Source organism: Aspergillus mulundensis (genome assembly GCF_003369625.1).
Source record: "Aspergillus mulundensis strain DSM 5745 chromosome Unknown scaffold_3, whole genome shotgun sequence".
Taxonomy (NCBI): Eukaryota; Fungi; Ascomycota; class Eurotiomycetes; order Eurotiales; family Aspergillaceae; genus Aspergillus; species Aspergillus mulundensis.
This window is the reverse complement of record NW_020797891.1, coordinates 2775743-2794343: the sequence shown is the minus strand read 5'-3', so window position 1 is coordinate 2794343 and position 18601 is coordinate 2775743. Positions and strand designations below refer to the sequence as shown.

The 18601-nt window shown below is 53.4% G+C and overlaps 7 protein-coding genes across 7 annotated transcripts; 4 read left to right on the top strand and 3 right to left on the bottom strand.

The window, feature by feature from the left end:
- Positions 1-2240: 2240 nt before the first annotated feature.
- Positions 2241-2891, bottom strand: DSM5745_04332 (uncharacterized protein; the record flags this gene model as incomplete). The annotated part of the gene is made up of 2 exons (XM_026746348.1): positions 2241-2737; positions 2789-2891. 2 exons carry the CDS (start codon positions 2889-2891, stop codon positions 2241-2243), a joined length of 600 nt encoding a protein of 199 aa, XP_026605344.1.
- A 50-nt stretch (positions 2892-2941) lies between these two features.
- On the top strand, positions 2942-3223 carry DSM5745_04331 (uncharacterized protein; the record flags this gene model as incomplete). Its single annotated transcript, XM_026746347.1, has 2 exons — positions 2942-2980; positions 3053-3223. 2 exons carry the CDS (start codon positions 2942-2944, stop codon positions 3221-3223), a joined length of 210 nt encoding a protein of 69 aa, XP_026605343.1.
- Positions 3224-4597: 1374 nt separating this feature from the next.
- DSM5745_04330 (tyrosinase family protein) lies at positions 4598-5788 on the top strand (the record flags this gene model as incomplete). Its single annotated transcript, XM_026746346.1, has 4 exons — positions 4598-4704; positions 4756-4909; positions 4972-5057; positions 5113-5788. The coding sequence occupies 4 exons, from the start codon at positions 4598-4600 to the stop codon at positions 5786-5788; spliced, it is 1023 nt and encodes a 340-aa protein (XP_026605342.1).
- A 936-nt stretch (positions 5789-6724) lies between these two features.
- DSM5745_04329 (uncharacterized protein) lies at positions 6725-8841 on the top strand (the record flags this gene model as incomplete). Its single annotated transcript, XM_026746345.1, has 2 exons — positions 6725-6868; positions 6964-8841. The coding sequence occupies 2 exons, from the start codon at positions 6725-6727 to the stop codon at positions 8839-8841; spliced, it is 2022 nt and encodes a 673-aa protein (XP_026605341.1).
- Positions 8842-9930: 1089 nt separating this feature from the next.
- DSM5745_04328 (uncharacterized protein) lies at positions 9931-11742 on the bottom strand (the record flags this gene model as incomplete). The annotated part of the gene is made up of 3 exons (XM_026746344.1): positions 9931-10512; positions 10568-11632; positions 11686-11742. 3 exons carry the CDS (start codon positions 11740-11742, stop codon positions 9931-9933), a joined length of 1704 nt encoding a protein of 567 aa, XP_026605340.1.
- A 927-nt stretch (positions 11743-12669) lies between these two features.
- On the top strand, positions 12670-16314 carry DSM5745_04327 (glycoside hydrolase family 18 protein; the record flags this gene model as incomplete). The annotated part of the gene is made up of 5 exons (XM_026746343.1): positions 12670-12816; positions 12865-13141; positions 13208-13371; positions 13424-13587; positions 13638-16314. 5 exons carry the CDS (start codon positions 12670-12672, stop codon positions 16312-16314), a joined length of 3429 nt encoding a protein of 1142 aa, XP_026605339.1.
- A 1104-nt stretch (positions 16315-17418) lies between these two features.
- DSM5745_04326 (uncharacterized protein) lies at positions 17419-18531 on the bottom strand (the record flags this gene model as incomplete). The annotated part of the gene is made up of 1 exon (XM_026746342.1): positions 17419-18531. The coding sequence occupies one exon, from the start codon at positions 18529-18531 to the stop codon at positions 17419-17421; it is 1113 nt and encodes a 370-aa protein (XP_026605338.1).
- Between the last annotated feature and the right edge of the window lie 70 nt (positions 18532-18601).

The following is an 18601-nucleotide window of genomic DNA, read 5'->3' as shown; positions in this document are numbered from 1 at the left end:
GATCGCGACTCGTACCGAGACGGGAAAGCTTGGAGGCACGGTCCATCAATACCTATTGGCCGGGCGCATATGCACACCTGTCTGCGAATTTCAATCTCCATGTCAGTATGAATTTCGAACGCGGCTTTTGCTTCAGGGAAGCAGTTTGGGCTCTCTTAGAGTGACGTTGCGATGAATTGTTGCTTAATGTTGACACAGTCAAGGACGTCAGAGACACGATCATGGTCTCGCCACCCTTGACCCCAACTCCGCATAACCAGAGCACCCCGTCTGGAGGTACAAGAGCGCTAACGGACGGAGCGGACTTCCTTTCGGAACAGAGAATCTCGCGATTCCATCCTTTGCATTTGATTCGATGGACCCAGCCCGGACCTGAAATTAGTCCGTCAATGAGATTGTGGGATTTGCGGGGGAGTGGTCAGCACACGACCAGCGTTTCACCTCCGCAGGGGCTCGATGCCTTCCCCAGGAGTTCAGTCTCCGTATATCAGTCGTCGGCCTTTGCTATTCTAGTTCTTCCTCAAGACTCTCACCTTCGCATGAAGACAACCATCATCCCCACGCAGCATATGCTCCCATGGGGGGCCGGCCGAGATGGATTCTCCATACCCCCAACCTGACCATCACCTTTCCATGGCAACATATTTTGAGCTGAGCTGGTCCATCCTGAGTAGCATCGGACTGTTCGTCACGCTCGTAGGCATTTGGGCCCTTTTTATCAGTCGTCCCAGCCCATTGACCTATATTCCGATCGTGGTGTCCGTCTCCTGTGCGATAGCGAACGGGGCCTGTTATTACGCATTCTATGCCACTGAGCATGCGATTGCCAATAGAGCTGTTGCAAGCGGCTTCGCCGACTTTTTCTGGCTGGTAATTTCAATCTCCTTCCACAGTCGTTGCGGTAGCTAATTGCTCCCCTCTCCCAGATCCAAGAAGCGGGCCTCTCCTTCTACAGCTACCAGATTTTAGTCCACACCCTCCGCAATACCGCACGCGTCGTATTCCTCTGCATATTCTGGCTGCTTTTGGTGTCTATTGCGTCGCTTCGCATGACTATCCTCGTCTACCGCATCCTGGACATCGCCAGTGGCACAAACACCATCCATTCCGGTGGCCCATACCAGCACCAAATCGGCTATCTTCACGTGGGGTACTTTACGACGATTGCCCTTGTCGAGACCTGGAGCTCCTTCTTCCTCATCCGCCTCCTGCACAACGCCTACCAGGTCTCGCCGAAGGTCTCCTCCACAAGACTCGTCTTCCGGTACCTCCTCCGTACAACGGAAATCCGCGTCGCGAGCCTCTGCTTCATTGGCATCACACGCGCCGTGACCTACTCGTCGCAAGTCACGTCGCAGTCTGCGACTACGGTCGCTGGGCAAGTTGATCGCTTCGCGTATACGATGGAGTGCCTGTTCCCGCTTGTGATGCTGTAAGTCTTTATCGATGTTGATGAAGATGGCTCCTTACTAACTCTTCCAGGATCGACACCTTGGCCTCCAAGAAGCTGAACCAGGATACCCAACTGGAGTCCTTTTCAACGTTTAGTCCGTCGCGCTCGCCAGTAAGGTATCGGAATATCAACACGCACACTGAGCCTCTTCCGCCCATACGACGGCATTCGAGGTGGCTTTCTTCCTGGCGGGGGTAATTTGTGACGGATGGGCTCTGTAATCTCATGTTTGATGACCTTTGGTTATGATACCCTTGTTAAAAGTCTGGGCTCCGGCTATCTGTACTTTATATATTTGCTGTACTCAAATAATTGCTTTAATCGTTCGATCTTGTAGTCACGGACCAACTCCGGTCCATCGGCTCGAAGTCCGGCCCACACTTATCCACAACTCCCTCCGCACGATCGATCGCTTTCCAAGATCCGACAAGTCAATGATGGTTGATCTGTGGATGCTCCAGGTCGATCTCGACCTCTCCTGGATATCCTGTTTTAACGTCCCGTGGTATTTTCTATGCACAGCTTTTTAATTCCCTTGCATCGCGAGCGAGCAAGCACGAGATTCGGCCGTTGTCGGGTCCGGATGGAGCCAAATGAAGGTAAAACGGTTTTTATTAAGAGAACATGCTCTTATACTAATTATGGAGTATAAGTCCATCCTAGAGCATCAATCATGCTTCAGATCCGACGTGGAAACCTCTCAACGCCTTTTCTAATCGCAAACTCCAAGCCATTTTATCCGGCCATCCCTCCCAATTAATAAACACAAATTCTTTTATGCGCCTCGTCACGTCCTACCCTCGCTCCTCATCTCTATCACGACCGTCTTCACAATGTTTGCATCCTGGTCGAGTATGTGCTCTCGGCTATCATTCTCTTCGACTAACTCTCGAGCTCGTGAGCTGGATCGAGTAACACCGTGCACTCTGGCAGTATCCGCATCGTCATCACGAGAAGTGAGCTCGATCGCACCGTGGCTCTTTCCGTGAGTGAGTGTACGTCGATAATTAGATTCGCCGTGTCCGTACGTGCCATATCCTGGAGGGTTCGAGGGCCGCGGTCGCCCGTACGACGAGCCCTTGAAGATACGGTTAAACAGCGGTCGGAGGGAGGGCGCGGAGGCGGAGATGATGGCGACATTCACCTCGATTTGCGACCAGAGGAGGATCAGGATGGCATCGTATGAGACGTCGTCGGTGACGGTATATTTGTATAGTGCGTTCAGGCGGGCGATCGACGCGGCCGATGCGAATGTTCCTGTTAAAAAGATGGCTACCAGGGCATCTATGTCGGCAGTTAGAGGTGCGTCCCATGATCCACAGCAGGTAAGCATACATTTCCTTCGTGGGTTGAGGTTCAGCTTTATTAACTGAGGTATCGGCATGACCAGGATTACCAAATCCGTGAAAATTGTTATCGCTGCCGTCGAGAAGTACATCGCTGAGAGGTTGTTACAGCCTTGGGGGAAGGAGGGGTCCCACGCTCGCCATGGCTTGTTGTGGCATTCAAACGCCTGTCAATAAACACGTCAGTACCCCAGGCAAACGAGACTCCAGGAAAATTTCGCACATTGACGAAGATGCAAATGATGGTGTACAGCATAACAAATCCCGCAACCACGATGACCTGGACTCTGAAGTTTCTGGTCTCAAAGATCCGATAATATTGCGTCAAGATGCTGAACTTCACGAGCCCGACCGTGATCGGGTAGACCAGCTGGTAGGCATACCAATGTTTGAGCGTGGGCACCAGTACCTCTGGCAGATCTAAATATTCCCAATGCTGGCTGTAGAAGGTCAATTGGGAAGCGAGAGTGTAAGAAAGCACGACGTACCCTGTTCCTACCGCGACATGAAACCCGTTCATGATTCCCATCCCAACGGTTACGGCGGTTGCCGCTACGATGAGATAGTCATCGATACCTGTTTTGTGGACGCGAAAAACTCGACAGAACACCCGCAGTGAGACGGTGACGACTGAGAGGAACAGCAAAATGCTCATGATAATGAGGAACATCGGCTGCAACGAGCCATGGCTAGCCGAGATGTACGCCATGATTCGGATTGAGCGAGATTGTGAGACAATCGCATATGTTCAGTCTCACGAGGGAGTCATGAAACTACATACAGGTCCTACTCATCGCGATGGTCTTTCAGGGTCCGGCTAGGTTAATAAATGGAAAGGGGGTTTGAGACTTTGAAACCGTCATCACCTGTGAAATCAACAAGAGCCACTAAATTCTGGACCGGGGTTGCAATTCCACAGCATCAAGAACGATCTGAACTTACTCAATCGATAGTCCCGGGGGCCGGGATCATGGACTCGCCGAGCCACTGCGACAGCCCTGAAGAGTGAGGACTGGGCAAACCGGAGACGATTTCTAAGAGATATCGAAGCCTACCGGATCCCATTGGGCGAACGCAGAGACATCAACCAGGATCGATTCGAAGCTTCAATGCGCAATCTCCGACCATTCTGGAAGCGATTTCGAATGAATATACTGCAAACACCCATCTGGCCTCATTTCAAGTTCCTATTGGAGACTGCGTACTCTTGCCTTGGCATTCGTGGCCCATTAGCCACTGGTTGCCAGTCCCCACGCTGGGGTTGCTCCTTCTTTAGTCGCGATTTGCAGGAGGCCAGAAACCATGTCGTTGTCGGACATTTTGTTGGAGACGAAGGTTCAGGAACCGATGAAACTTGGAGAATGTTATCAAACCATGCAATCCTGGCCAAAGTCAATCGCGTCAAACGAGCGGTGTATATGGACACCGAACCTCGGGATGGGGCCGGTGATGCCGAGCCACAACAGACACTGAGGCATTTGACGAGGACATTACTCCGTATTCCAGCCCCCCTGCACTCTATGGGTGGGTCTCGTATGCAGAGGCGTGCGCCCCCAGATGAGCTGACAGGGATTACCCTCCCGCGTCCCACCAAGCCCACGCCGGTGCAGCGCTAAGCAAGGCTAACTGGCTCGGCGGTGTTGGCCCATCCTAGCACTGAAGCCGGCGTTAGGGCTTCCAGACTCCTGCCGAACAAGTCATAGCCGGACGGCCCGACTATTGTGTTCATAAGCCCGCGGTCTCCCCTGCAACATTGGAATCTTCCAGGCCGTGGCTCGTGTTTCAGACAAAATTCAAAATGCGTCTTGCCAAGCTCCTCTCCTCTTTGGCACTCCTGCACCTTGCCTCCGGCTCCCCTCATGGGCGCCGCGCAACGTGCAGCAACCCTCCCGTGCGCAAAGAATGGTAAGCTCGTGGTTGAAACTTGTGCGTTGACCCATACTGAAATTATGTTAGGAGACAGTTGACTGTCGAAGAGAAGGCCGAGTACATTGAGGCCGTTCAGTGCTTGACAACTCTGGACGCCAAATCCGGACTAAACGGTACTGTCAACCGTTTTGACGATTTCCAGGCGGTTCACTCAGATCAGACACCATATATCCACTTTGTGGTAAGACCTCTACAGGATTGTCTCGTCCTTTGCCGATCGCGCTGATCACCGTTCATTCTCAGGGCCACTTCTTGCTGTGGCATCGGTACTTTGTTGCCTCTTACGAGAAGTCACTGCGCGAGGAATGTGGATACGCTGGTGCCCAGCCGTGAGTTTCTAGTCTCTCTAGAGTATATCGGGCAAAGCGTGCTGATTCCCACCAGCTACTGGAACTGGTCGCAAGATGCCTCCACTAACCTCTCATCAACCGCCATCTTCGAAACTGAGATCTTCGATCCAGACACCGGCTTCGGCGGAAACGGCGCCTGGGTCGCGATCACCGACGCAGCCGACAACCCCTTCAACCTCACCGGCCGCACCGGCGGAGGCTGCGTCCAGAATGGCCCCTTCACCTCGGACAAGTTCCAGCTCCACCACGCCGGCGGTGGCTGCCTGAAGCGAGACTACATCCCCTGGATCATGAACAGCTTCGCGGCGCAGAGCCTCGTCGACCATGTCCAGAGCCAGCCCGACTACACGACCTTTGCGCGTGCCCTCGAGAACATCCCCCAGTTCACCGAGCCCAATATCCACGGCAGCGGACACTTCGGTGTCGGCGGTGTCCTGGGCACTCTGGGAAACCAGTACGAGAGCCCCGGCGATCCTCTCTTCTACCTCCACCACGGCAACCTAGATCGGATCCTGTGGGAGTGGCAGCAGCAGGATCTTCCGGCCCGTCTTCATGAGGTTGGTGGGCCGGTTGAGCCGCTGGATTACAGTGGGAAGAATGTCACCCTTGATTTTACGGTTAATATCGGCAGGCTTGCGGGGAATGCGACTCTTGAGACCCTGCTTAATACTGAGGGTGATGTGCTCTGTTATACCTATGATACTGCCTGAGAAAGGACCTTTTCTTTTAGCTTTCAGTGTCTTGCTGCCGCAAATAGACCTGCTTAGGCAAATGTATAGATCGGGGGCAGGGAATGTAGAAATAAATACGCCATATATGACAAAACTAATGATATATATTCCGCTTTATTGATCCCATTGATTGATACAAGACATTGCACCCTTGCAAAACTGATTTATCGTCAGCCTTTCAGATCGATGTTCACTACTTTCATTGTCCTTAATCTTAGTGAAGGTTCGTGCCTGCTTCTGGAACTTTCTTGAATGATGGACAGTGCCATACCAAGGTCCTTGATATACAAACCTAATAGACACTGTGTATATGCTGAATACTGGTCTTTCAACTCTAATGTTAATACATCAGGTCAAACAGGCTGCTGCTCATGGGCATGACTTTAACATTGCCCAACTTACCTGCTAGTTTTCATTCACTGTTCCAGCAGACTCCATGATCAACCACATTCAACCTGGCCATCCCTACCCGTGAGAAAGTAGAACACCAGGTATATCAAGCTGAAATATAGATAGGTACCTGGAATAACCTGCCTGCGTGACAAGGGCAGCCCTATCCTCCGTGAAGATCTGTTTCCTGCTGTTCAAGCAGCACAGCTTGCCTCTGTGAATGGCCTGTGACTAGTGCTGTATCTCACGACAGGACCACGACAATACAACCACATAATCCGCCGACTAAGCAACTCAAGATAAAAGCGAACTCGTCTTTGCGGCCCATCCCCTCTTTCCTTTCTGCACCTGCACCTCCTCTGATTGTCTCTACCTCTGGCCAAACAATCCACTGCAGAACCCGATCAGCAACCGCGTTCTAATTTCCTTTTTCCCTGCCGATTCCAATCGCATACCGGTTTGTTCTTGTCGCGTCCAAAGTCGTCTGCGAGTTTTTGTCGCGTGTTTCTCCAGAAGCCTGTCGCGATGTCAGACTCGAAGAGCACGGTCAACCAGATGACCCTCGCGTCCGAGCCTGGTCAAGCCGTCGGGATCGCCGTCGCCGCACAGAAACCTCGTGAGTCTGAGCAGTCAGTGCCGGCTGGCAGTGTTGGTGCTGCAAACTCCCAGGTATGCTTGGTTAATCCAGTCCCGCTGCTGGGGAGTCGATTCTCTTGCCAGTTGCGGCCTTGTGAAGAGCAGGTACTAACCGGACACATCTATAGGACACGGGCACCCTCGTCTCCTCCGAGTCCACGATGCCCATCGAAGAAGTCGACGCCGACATTTTGTACACTAGAGGTCCAACTCCACAATGGATACAGTTCCTGGTGCCGACTGGTGATGGGGAAGCTCAATGGATGCCGTCAACTGCCCTACTCCACGACAAAAAGGCGGGAGTCCAGTTCACAATTGTCGACAGACCCGTGGCGGCAAAGTTGCGCTTTCTCACAGACGTTGACCAAAATAAAGTCAGCCAGGGAAAAGCTGACAAGGACAAAGTTGGCAAGGACAGCTGCACCTGTCTGGATTTCAATCTGCACGCCTCCAACGACCCTCAAGAAACATGGTGTGTTTTGGGCCTTTGGATAACCGAGCAGTACGAGAAGAATAATGGCGGCCTGTGTGCCATCGACGTTGAATTTCATACGACTGGTGGGATCTCCCATCGCCTCTATAGGGATCCTGGCTTCGACGAAAACCCCGAATCCGGTTCCATATGGAACTATATGCGCTCCCTGACCAAGGCAGCCTCTTCCACCCAACGGACAGTGAAATTCCGCATCGTTGTCGATAGTAGCAAAGTTAGTATGTGCGGTGCCCTTCTGTGCGCCCTCCGCGACCTCAGCAATTCGCTCCCCAGGAATTATGCTTGGGCCCCCTATTGCCTAGACGAAGGGTCTGGTTACCCGCTGGTTATGCGTCAGAATTCCCGTGCATTGGTGAAGAAGCGCTGGGGCCAGCAAATCGTGCCCTTTATAGCGCAAAACTACTTTTACGACTTGGACCACTATCTGGCGGTCATGGCTTATGCCACGGCAATCGAGTCCGAACAGCGGTCTTTGCAGCTCAATCGGATCCAAGGTCTTCCGGTAAACATCTCTATATTGAGTGTTAACCCCAAGGTCGTGGTCCTTGCTCAAGTTCGTACCTTGCGCTACATTGACGATGTTGAAAAGATCCTGGGTAGTATGGCCGGCGGCGTGCAGCTGAAACTTTGGGCGCCTTATGCTGGACATTTGCAGGGACCAATTGCAAAGGGGTATATCTCCGTGAACACCTGGTCTCGCTCTTCCGGTAGGATGTTCCACATTAAGATCACTGATTATTCGCATTCCTTCTTTTCGAACTGCTTGAGTTTCAATGCATCGTGTCACGGATGGATCTTTTTCTCGACACCTGGTGCAATAATCATGGAAAAGCTGGCGGCTCTCGAGATACTCAAGCACAGTGGAGTAGCTCGCTCTGGCTGGGGCCCGCTGCTGCTGAACCATGAGCCGACTGCCTTGCCAGATGTCGACCTGCTGAAGGGGGTAGCTAGATTGACAATCTCTCTGGCCAAAGCAGACCTACGGCGGCGGCTCAGGCCGTGGCACGAGGTTGGGATGCGTGCTGTTGACGCACTCCGTTCTGCTAAAGGCGGATGTCTGCTCGTACAGGGTGGCGCTAGACGAAGGGCACTCCTGGTCGCGCTGGCTCTCTTCTTCGCTGCATGCGACTTCAACGTCTTCCTCGTTGGCGAAACCCATGTGGTAGTTGAAGAGCTGTTTGAAGAGCACCAGCGTCTTCTCAATACTCCATACATCGTCCATAGAGCCCCGGTCTATATTCACAGGAGCCACAAGGTAGGACGCGTTTTGGCCGCCAGCGCTGCAAACGGAAAAAGGACCATCGTCATTGCCGACAGGGATGCTGAAGCCCACGAGGCTTCCGCTTTGATTCCGCTTCTCGCTTCCCCCTATGTTGTTGGAACCATTCGAGGCGCTGATCCAACGCGAGGGTGCGCGAGAGGCTCGGATAGCAACGAATTCGGGGAGCAGCTGGGCAAGTCGCTGTTTGATCGGCTTCGTGCTGGCGGGCACCCTTGTATTGTACTCCCTTGACCTGTCATCTGTGTGATGAATGTAATTTAAAACGAAATATGCAAGTTGACTCACTCATCGGTGTTCCGGACCTAGACTAAACTCATATCCTTCCCTAGGTTCAGGTATGAACCAGATCGCCCTTCTGGCTGCACCAGGCAGATTCCGCCGTCCACACGCGGCGGAGACATCTTTCATCCAATGTCTATTGTGCCCGATGATTGTTCAAAAGTAGGCTGTAGATGATTCTGGATAAATTGCCTGGATGGGAGTGGACATGACAGAGAATGGATGACGTGAAAGCCGTGCAGGCACAGAACCCTCTCGCTTAAGGGGGTGCATCAGAGTTCAACTCATTGCCATACAGCTACAGGTCGTCCTGCAGTTTCTTTTCAATTTATCCATGTTTTTTAAAGATTTCATCCTAGCGACATACGCATTGCTTTAAAGACGTAACGCTCAGCTCATTTCTTGGTATGTATGGGCGCGCCATACAATATTGTTCTGGTCGAGGTAGTTGAACACATAACCCAAGAACCCGATAGTCAGAAGCCCCAAGTCGAGCTTCCAGAGCTGGACGGGTCAGTTGGAGCCTGATAAGGGGTATTCTGTTCGTACAGACTCTCTCTCTTCTTTGGCGTCTACTTTTCTACTGGTCTCGCTATTGACTCGATCCACCTCATTGTCAAGCGATGTTGTGTGAACAGAACTGTGGGTGATCAACGCGAACAGATTCAAGAATTATTAAAGTACGGATTTGCGTCCTCATAAGCTCCATTTGGCGCCGTGCGAAAAGAGCCTCCTCTCATAAGAGAAGAGCACACGGGCTATCTCCCCTCTTGCGAAATCAGCCGAAGAGAAGGCGTGATGCAGCGCTGCTCAGACCATCAGATAGCCCGTCCTACATGGATGTCATGCAGTGATTCCAGGATTCGTGCCAGTCAGCCCAAACCCAATGATATTATCCTTCTGCTATCTGATACGATGCACTAAGCAGTCGAACATTTCTAGACCACCAACTGAAAAGGCGAAGTCCAGCCTTATGCCACTTGGAATTACGTACCAACCCTTAGTTCATCTCTCGCCCTGGAGACTAGAATGGACCATTCCTTAGGATATATCAATTCCCAATCCCATCTGCTGCCTCAGTCTGGGCGAGTTCACCCCAGGCCAACCTATCGCCACACCACCGCCAGCGGACTCCGGCGCTGGAGTCTGGACAGGGCCGCTTCGGGGCCTCACCATGCCAGAGAGATCTCGGTCCTGTTCCAATCTCGCATCTAAAGTCCGACGAGAAGCCACCGCCGCAGCGGGAGTCGACGCAACCGTAAGAGCACCATTGACGCAATACGCGACATCAAGAAGGAGATTCGAGCAGTCGTCCGCAACCGCTGGATTCCAGGCCTGGAATTGCGCGAAGGTGATTCCGAACTGGTCTGTCACTTTGGCGCAGTAGTCGCCGGATTGGATAATGTACCATTCGTAGCACTCGGTTGTTGTACCCGGTGGGGTGGAGGTTGGCGCCGGGACGACGGGCGATGTGGTGGTTGTGTTGAAGTCGCGCGTCGGCTGCACACAGTAGTTGAATCCTGAGAGGAGGTTGCTGCATGAGGAGTCGATCTGCGGGTTCATGGCTAGGAAGACGTTGAGTGAGACTGTTTGGTTGAGAGCGACAATTTCGCAGTAGTCGCCCTGTGTTTTGTTGTGTTAATGGAGGATTACTGGGGGTGTTGATTGAGAGGCTTACTGGCTGCACGAGGTAGTATTTCCCACACCTGGTAGTCGTTCCCTCCGCGACTGGCGACGGTCTGGTGGCGGTCTCGGTGGCGTAGAGCTCTGTCTGCGTGGCCGTGGCCCCGGGCACGGTGGTGAAGTTTGCTACGCCACCTGGCGGGCCGACGCAGATGTTCTGGTCGGCCAGGAGATTCGTACAGTAGGGGTTGATCGTCGGATTCCAGGCTACAATTTGCTGGTAGGAGACGTCTGAGAACTTGGCAGCGATATCAATACAGGTGTCGCCGCTCTGCACAACATAGTCGTCGCACTCCGGTGGCAGGCAGAGGGTTTGGCCAAGTAGCAGGTTCGTGCAATCCATGCGCAGACTGTTTAGGGTAATAAGGGACCCTGTTGACACGTGGTTTGCCTTGGAGATATCAACACAGTTGTCGCCGCTGACGACCTCGTAGGTGCGGCTGCCGACGCAGGCAGCTGTGGCATAGCCTGACGGCGCGTAATTCCCTAGGCTTGTCACATTGGTCTCGAGAGTCGGTGTGGCCGTTGGGTACTCGAGGTTGCAGCGGGCCTGAATCTCAGCCCAGGCTTCTGACATCTCGACGTCGTAATTGGAGTAGGGGGTTGACTGCTGGTGCTGGAAAAGATTGACGATACACTCTGAGCACAGCTGTTCTGTGGTATACCCTCCTAGCAGGTCCGTTGGGTCGGCTGCATCGCCCAGCGTTTGCTCAAGGAACTGGGTACAGTATTGGCCCGTAGTGGAGTCCTTGAGGCACATTTGCGTCTGCACAGAGGACACCGCATCCGCCCAATACGTGGCCGGGTAGCCAGCTCGGGGCTGTGGATCGTTGGCACAGGCCTCTTGCACGTTCGACCGGTAGGTTTCAAGAGCCGGCGGGCATGGCTCTCGGCAGAGGATGTCCATCATGGTCTCATTCTGAACAGTGTAGAACTCGCTACTGCCGAGGAGGTTGAGCAGCTCCTGCGGACACTCTGGGATAGGAACAGACAGGGCTAGATTGCATTGTGCGGAGATGCCGGAGAAAAGGGTTTCGGTCTGGTTGATAAAGAAGAAGAACTGTTTTGACGGTTAGTGCACGTACTTGTATGTAGGACTGAGTACAGACTCACGCTCTGGTCGGCGGCGAGGGCCACTGGCAGGAGGAAGATAATGATAGTAGTCCACATTTTGTTTTCTTTTGGAGTACAGAACTGCTAGGAAACGCAAACCCACGGGTGGGTGCTGGAGATATGAGGACTGAGGGAGGTCAATCGTTTCCTTTGCGTTCGTCAAGGGAGTAGAAATCTCCTAAAGTTCTGGGATCACAACACCATGCAACCTCTTATCCGGCTGGATACTGTAACCTCTCTGTACTTGAAGTTCTCCATGATCACCCCGGTCAGGGGCTCGCTATGTGCACCAATCAATCTGCGCATCTCGATCCTCGATCAGACCCTGCTGCAACTGACCAGCCCATCCGGAAATTACCCCGGGATTGTGTCCGTGTCTGCTCTTTAGTATTGTCTCAAGGTCTGATCCTCTGACCCTCTGGGAGAAGCACGCACCCTGTTGATTGGGTTGAGGTTTGCGGCTTATGCAAGTCATGTCACATCACATAGCCCTAAGCCCTGGTCCCTGCATGAAAAGAGGGGAAACCCTCGACCTTATCTAGAATGTCTCACTTTTGAAATGATCTCCTGCATCAGATAGATTAGTCCTTGTCGAAATTCGTGTGGTCAGGCCTCGTTTCCCGCAGTTCCAGGATGCGGAGTCGCCGTTTAGGGCTGTCCCAGACCGGTGCCGATCTACAAGCCTCGCCCCTTGTCGGGCATAGAGGTAGCAGGATCAGGATATCTATCACGATATTAAATGCTTTACGCAATACTACCTGAGCAGGGAGTCCGATCCTTCATGCAGGTATCTGTCCATGTGCCCCTGACAAGACCGGAGCTGGCGGGATTTCACGCGGCGCTTCCCTTACTGGTCATGGTCGAACGCTGAGGGTGAGGAGCTAGAACAGATGGACTGGTGGACAAGGAGATGGTTTAAAGACCCGGCTATACGGCCGATGGGCTGGTTATCCCGTGTCAGAAAGACTGCAAATCTTCGCCATCATGTTGCTATACTCTTACCACTTCAATTTATGCATTATTCTCGCAGCTCTGGTCTGTCTTGTCTCCCTCGTCAATGTGAACGCACAGCAAGACTACTCCTGTTCCCCCGACAGACCATGTAAGCTAGGGTGCTGCGGGAAGAACAATGTAAGTTGTTTTGTTGCAGAATGACCAACAGGAACTCACGAGAAACAGGTCTGTGGCATGGGCCCCTCCTACTGCGCCCCGGAGAACTGCACCTCTACCTGCGACGCAAAAAGCGAGTGTGACCCGGGATGGGGCTGGCAGTGGAGTGAGCGATCAAACTGCCCGCTCAATGTCTGCTGCTCTGAGTACGGCTTTTGCGGTACGACCGAGGACTTCTGCGGCGATGAGAAAGTGACCAAGCCCAGCTGTCCGGGGGGCACGAGCGCGGGAAAGAAGGTGATCGGGTATTACGAGGGGTGGTCGACGAGTAAGAAGTGCAATGGGCGTGAGTCTCTCTTTCTCGCTCCCTCTTTTCCCGTGGCCTTCTGCTAACTCTCGCTGCTCTCGGCAGTTAACCCGGAGGACTTGCTGATAGGGGCGTATACGCATCTCAACTATGCGTTTGCCTTTATCAATCCGGAGAGTTATAGAATCGCCAATATGCAGGACTCAGACGAGGAGTATATGCCGCGATTGACGGCACTGAAGAACTACAACCCTAGTCTGGAAGTTTGGGTACGTCAGAAACTGAATGGTCAGGAAGATAGGACTAACAACCTCGTTGTAGATTGCCATAGGCGGCTGGAGTATGAACGACCCTGATCAGCCCACAAAGCGAACCTTTTCCGAGTTGGCAGCATCCACGGACCATCAAGATGTATTTTTCGAGTCCCTCCTGTCCTTCATGGACAAGTATGGCTTCGACGGTGTGGACATTGACTGGGAGTACCCGTATGTTGCCATCTCTTGCCTCGCAGGATCATACGCTGACTAGAATGCAGTGTAGCAGAGGAGCGCTCCGGTGCCCCTGAAGACTTTGAGAATTTCGTCTCATTTCTCAAGAACCTCAAAGCTGTGCTGGGAAACCGGGGACTTACCATCACCCTTCCGGCTTCCTTCTGGTATTTGCAGCACTTTGACATCAAGAATATGGAGCCCATCCTCGACTGGTTCAACATCATGAGCTACGACCTGCACGGCACCTGGGATGGCACAAACCCCTACCTGGGGCCGTACATCAACTCGCACACTAATCTGACCGAGATTGACCTCGCACTGGAGCTCCTCTGGCGTAACGACATTGACCCTAAGAAGGTCGTGATGGGAATGGGCTTCTACGGCCGCAGCTTCACCTTGTCGGACCCGGCATGCAACACCCCGGGCTGTGGATTCTCGGCTGGGGGCAATCCCGGCAAGTGCTCGGCGTCAGCGGGAAGTTTGATGTTCTCTGAGATTCAGGACATCATCGACGCGGGTGGCGCCGAGGTGGTCCATGATGAGAAAGCAGGCGTGCAGATGGTAACCTGGGACACGAACCAGTGGGTCTCATACGACGACGATGAGACCCTCAAAGCCAAGATGGATTACGCCAACGAGCTCTGCCTGGGCGGGGTGATGGTCTGGGCCGCCTCAACGGACGACCACAAAGGCACCGCCATCCGGGCCCTGGCCAAGGCAGCAGGGCGCACCGACCTGACAGTCCCCGTGCTCGCCGCACACGCGAACAACGACCCCAGCCAGTGCGTCTGGGGTGAGTGCGGTGCCGACTGTCCCTCGGGCCTAATCCCCGTCGAAGAATCTTCGAGCAATAAGAACCCATTAGGAATCGAGCTAGGCTGTAACCAGGGAACACGCTACTTCTGCTGCCCCTCCAAGAGCCCGCCAACCTGCAAATGGAAAGGCAGTCCCAAGTTCTGTGGTCTGTTGGCCAAGAACCGCTGCAACGACGAGGAGATTGAGGTCTCGGCCAGCACCGACGGCTGCTGGACGGGCCACAAGTCGCTCTGCTGTACTAAGACTGAGTCAACAGACGTCCTCGACGCCTGCAAGTGGTTTGGCGCCGCGCCTATCTGCGCCGCCGGTGCCTTTTTTGGGTCTGCCTTGGGACCGCTAGGTGGCGCCCTTTCTTTTGAGTCCTACGGCTGCGGCGACGATGATCGTCTTCCCAACGAGCTCACCAAGGCTAAGCAGGGCCAAGGGGGACAGCAAAGTTGCAGCTATAACGGCGGGTTCAAGAGCTTCTGCTGCGAGAATCCAACGCCCTGGAAGGACTGCAAATGGCGCGCCGGAAACACGGCCTGGGTACAGTGGGAGAACCTCCTCTTTGGGCCTCTGGGGTCCCTCTTCTTCGACTTCTCGACGGACTGTAAGACAGGCTGCGAGCCTGGCGAGACAACAGTTGCCACGGACGGTTGGGGTTGTCGCTCCGGTACCTACTCGTACTTTTGCTGCGCGGATCCAAACCAGCCTGCGTCTCCTGAGCTGCCAGATATCAACCTCTGCTACGGCCCTAACCATCTCGACAGTCTGGAGAGCGAGCTAGAGGAAGAGTCCAACCTGCCAAATGTCTATGACGAGGAAGACGAGTTCGACTACTCCTGCGGAACGGATGACTTAACCGCGCTCCTCAGAGAGAGGAGAGACATACCCGTGTCCAACTCATCCCAGTCACAGCTAGTAGCTGGTTTGGAAACGTCTTTCCTTCTTGCAGAGCGCGACCTTTTCCCGCGCGGCGCACGCGAAAGGGTCGCAATGGCTCTCTGTGGCCCAAACGGCCAAAGATCAAGTATCTGGGTGCAGCAATATCCTGGCGCATCTAGCATACTCCTCACAACCGGCCGAGCCTGGACGGTCGCTAAACAAGGTCTCTGTGCCGCGGCGGGCATAACCGGTCTCAGCACGCTCGCCAGTGGCACGGACTGGGTGACTGAGCACGTCCTGGAGAAGCAGGAGTTTCGCAACGCGCTTGAGTACATGGCCTCTGGTGAGACACCCAGTCACACTCCATTAACCGAGGGGGCCGTCCCTTTTGCTCAGGTGTTTGGGCCGAACGGCATCTTCCAACACAACTGGCCGACCACAACGTACACGAGTCTGTCCTTCACGCATAACTGGGCAGGGAATATCAATGATTATTTCACGGGGCTTCTGGGTCGCACTAGCGATTCAGGCCTGTCAAATAGATTCATCGACAACCTCCAGGTCTGCGACCGTGACTTCAACGTGTACAAAGAATACATGGTCAAGGGGTGGGACTTCATTTCGCGAAACATGTGGGACAACTATAACCCACAGGAGCGTATAGGGATTCTCCTTGATGTAGTAGACATGCACAACTACCGCCGCGAAGACGATGTGGTGAAGGCGTTTCATTCGACGTTCGATAACATCGCGAAGCTGTTTGGCGACCTGACGACATACGCGGCGACACAGGGTGTGAATTATGACTTCGAGAAATCCTGGAGGGAGATCATGCCGGCTTATCTAAACTGGCAGGTAGATAAGGTGCGCCAGACCTTCGAGACGTATGTGGACGAGGAGATTCTGTTTTGGGCGGGCAGCGTGGCACAGAACACCTACGCGCCCACAGTGATCACTAGCATGGACACGTTGTTGCGAAGTCTGAAAACAGATATCAATACGAATCTGGCGTTGAAGGTGGCGCAGATGACTGCCTAGGACATATAGGTTGCTAGATACCTTTCATCTTGACAGAGTTGTCACCATTTGAACATCAATGATGTGGTTATCATTCTTACCGGTCTCATCAGGCCTGCGTATGGACTATACGCAAGTAGCAACGTATCAAAGGCGTTTTTCACTTCCTTTATAACCGGGCTCAGATACGGCTGACGACAAAGATGCGCCTCGATTCTCTTCAGAGGCAAGACGTCAGTCTCGCAAGCGGAGGCAGAGGAATTGGCAGGGTGCTCGACATGCCCAATCCCAGCCGGCTCGCCGAGCATTAGCATGGAAGCGGCGTTTGTGTCCAGTTCAGATCTCTGCTGGCTAACATACCGGCTATGATTCAGTTGACGTCTGGAGCTTTCTTGGATTGTTGACACTGGGCCGTAAGGAAATTGACATCTTCTCGGCGTTTTCGTTATAAACGAGGGTACATGAAAGTTTATTCTCGTTTGTGCTGGCATTCTCTCTGGCATGAGGTTGAGACACCTTGATTCCTGGATTGTGGACGCTTTTTAACATCTCAGTCAGCTTCCACGGACGACCAAGGGATTGTGGGATATTGTTCGAAACATCTTATCTTTGTATTCTCTTGCACAGGTAGCTTACAACAGAGCAAGACAGTCACATAGGTTCGCTTCATAGGATTGATCTTCGTATACAACAATCAAGAGGCTTGTGGAAGAGCCGTGGGCATTGGCTCTGCAGTATATGCAAATTTGTCTCTGGATGAGCTCTGCTTCGGCATCCAACTCAGAGTGAGCACGGGGCCACCGTAGTAGGTAGGGGTTTCTCGAGCGGCGGCTTTCCTTGTTGCTTCGCTTACGGTATCATATTCACGGCGCCTTAACAGATGTGTCATGGTTGCAGGAGTGGGCTATCCGTGTAGTCTCACGCTAGAGTGAGCGCACTGTTTGTCTCATTTTGGACACTGTGCCAGGGTGACGGTGCGAAGGAACAACAGTTGCAAGCCACCAAGCATAAAGCATGGACTCTGGTAATCTCTAAGTGATTCCAGGCGTTCTGCGAGGTATCCAGGGTAAAGAGAGAAAAGGTCGATGAGATAAGTTCAAATGGGCAGAGAACAGTAATAGAAAATTATCCACTGCCAAACAACCTTCTCCTCTTCCTCATCCGATGTGGCGGCGGATGCATCGACCACCATATAGCATCCAAGGCATCTTCATCCTGACCAGCTCCCTCACATTCTTCATCATCATGAATTGGCAATGCATGCTCCGTCACATCTGCCCCCTGCACATAAGTCGTCATCTTATCTAGCGTCGTAATCTGCTCCTCAACAACCGGCCAGAGCTCGCCCACCAGCACCTCCACGGCGACTCTAAAGACAGGTTTGAACGAATCCTTGTCCGCTCTGCGCCCAACTGGTACATTGGCCTCCTCGTCGTCATCCACAACATCCTGTTCCTCCTCCGCTGCAACGGCCAGCAAGAACGGCGCTTCGGATCGCCGACCCGAGCTTGTCGCTTCTGGCTTCTCTTCCGAAGTCGACAGAACCGAGGCCACTGCCGACGGAGACACAACGAGAAATACAGGTAGAGCAAGACCTTGTTGAATGGAACCAGGCTCTTGCATCGAATGGTACCGGGCGCGTAGTCGCTCGACGAGGTTCGTGTTGCCCATATCTTTCTCTTTGTTGTCATCTAACTGAGCCCACCGAATCTCAAACGTCTTTCGCGCATCCTCGATCAATTCAGCCGGCTGCCCTTGCTCCAAGGCTGCCTTGAATGGAATCTCAGCGATCTCTCGCACTCTATCTTGAAACTCCTCGACACCCCCAGAGCCCGGGCCAGCCTTCCCCTCAGCAGCAGAAACAGCAGCATCAGTCCAAACACACACAAACCCCCACCTCTTCCCCGAGTCCTTATACATCTTTTTCCAAGCCTCCAGCCAAGCCGGCGGCGGCGGAACCCGTCGCTGCGCATGCGTCCCTGCAGCTACAGCTTTCTTTTCTTTCTCGGCCCTCATTGCACGCAATTGCTCCTGCCACATGACGCGCGCCAGTTCAGCAACGCCCTCTTCCCCAAGCACGTCGCGTAAGCCGGCTTGCATATTTGCGCGTTCTTCTTCGGACAGCGTCGCATTATCTGCGGGTGTGGCGCTGGCGAACCGCGCGAAATTCCAGCCTGGAGGCCAGTAGGAGCTTGAGGCGTCCGAGTAGGCGGAGAATGGGTCGCGCTTTGTTGCCATGGTCGTTTGGCTTTGGCTACGTTTAGGTTATGTCGTGGTACGCCGGGGCTTTGCGGGATGAAATGTCAGC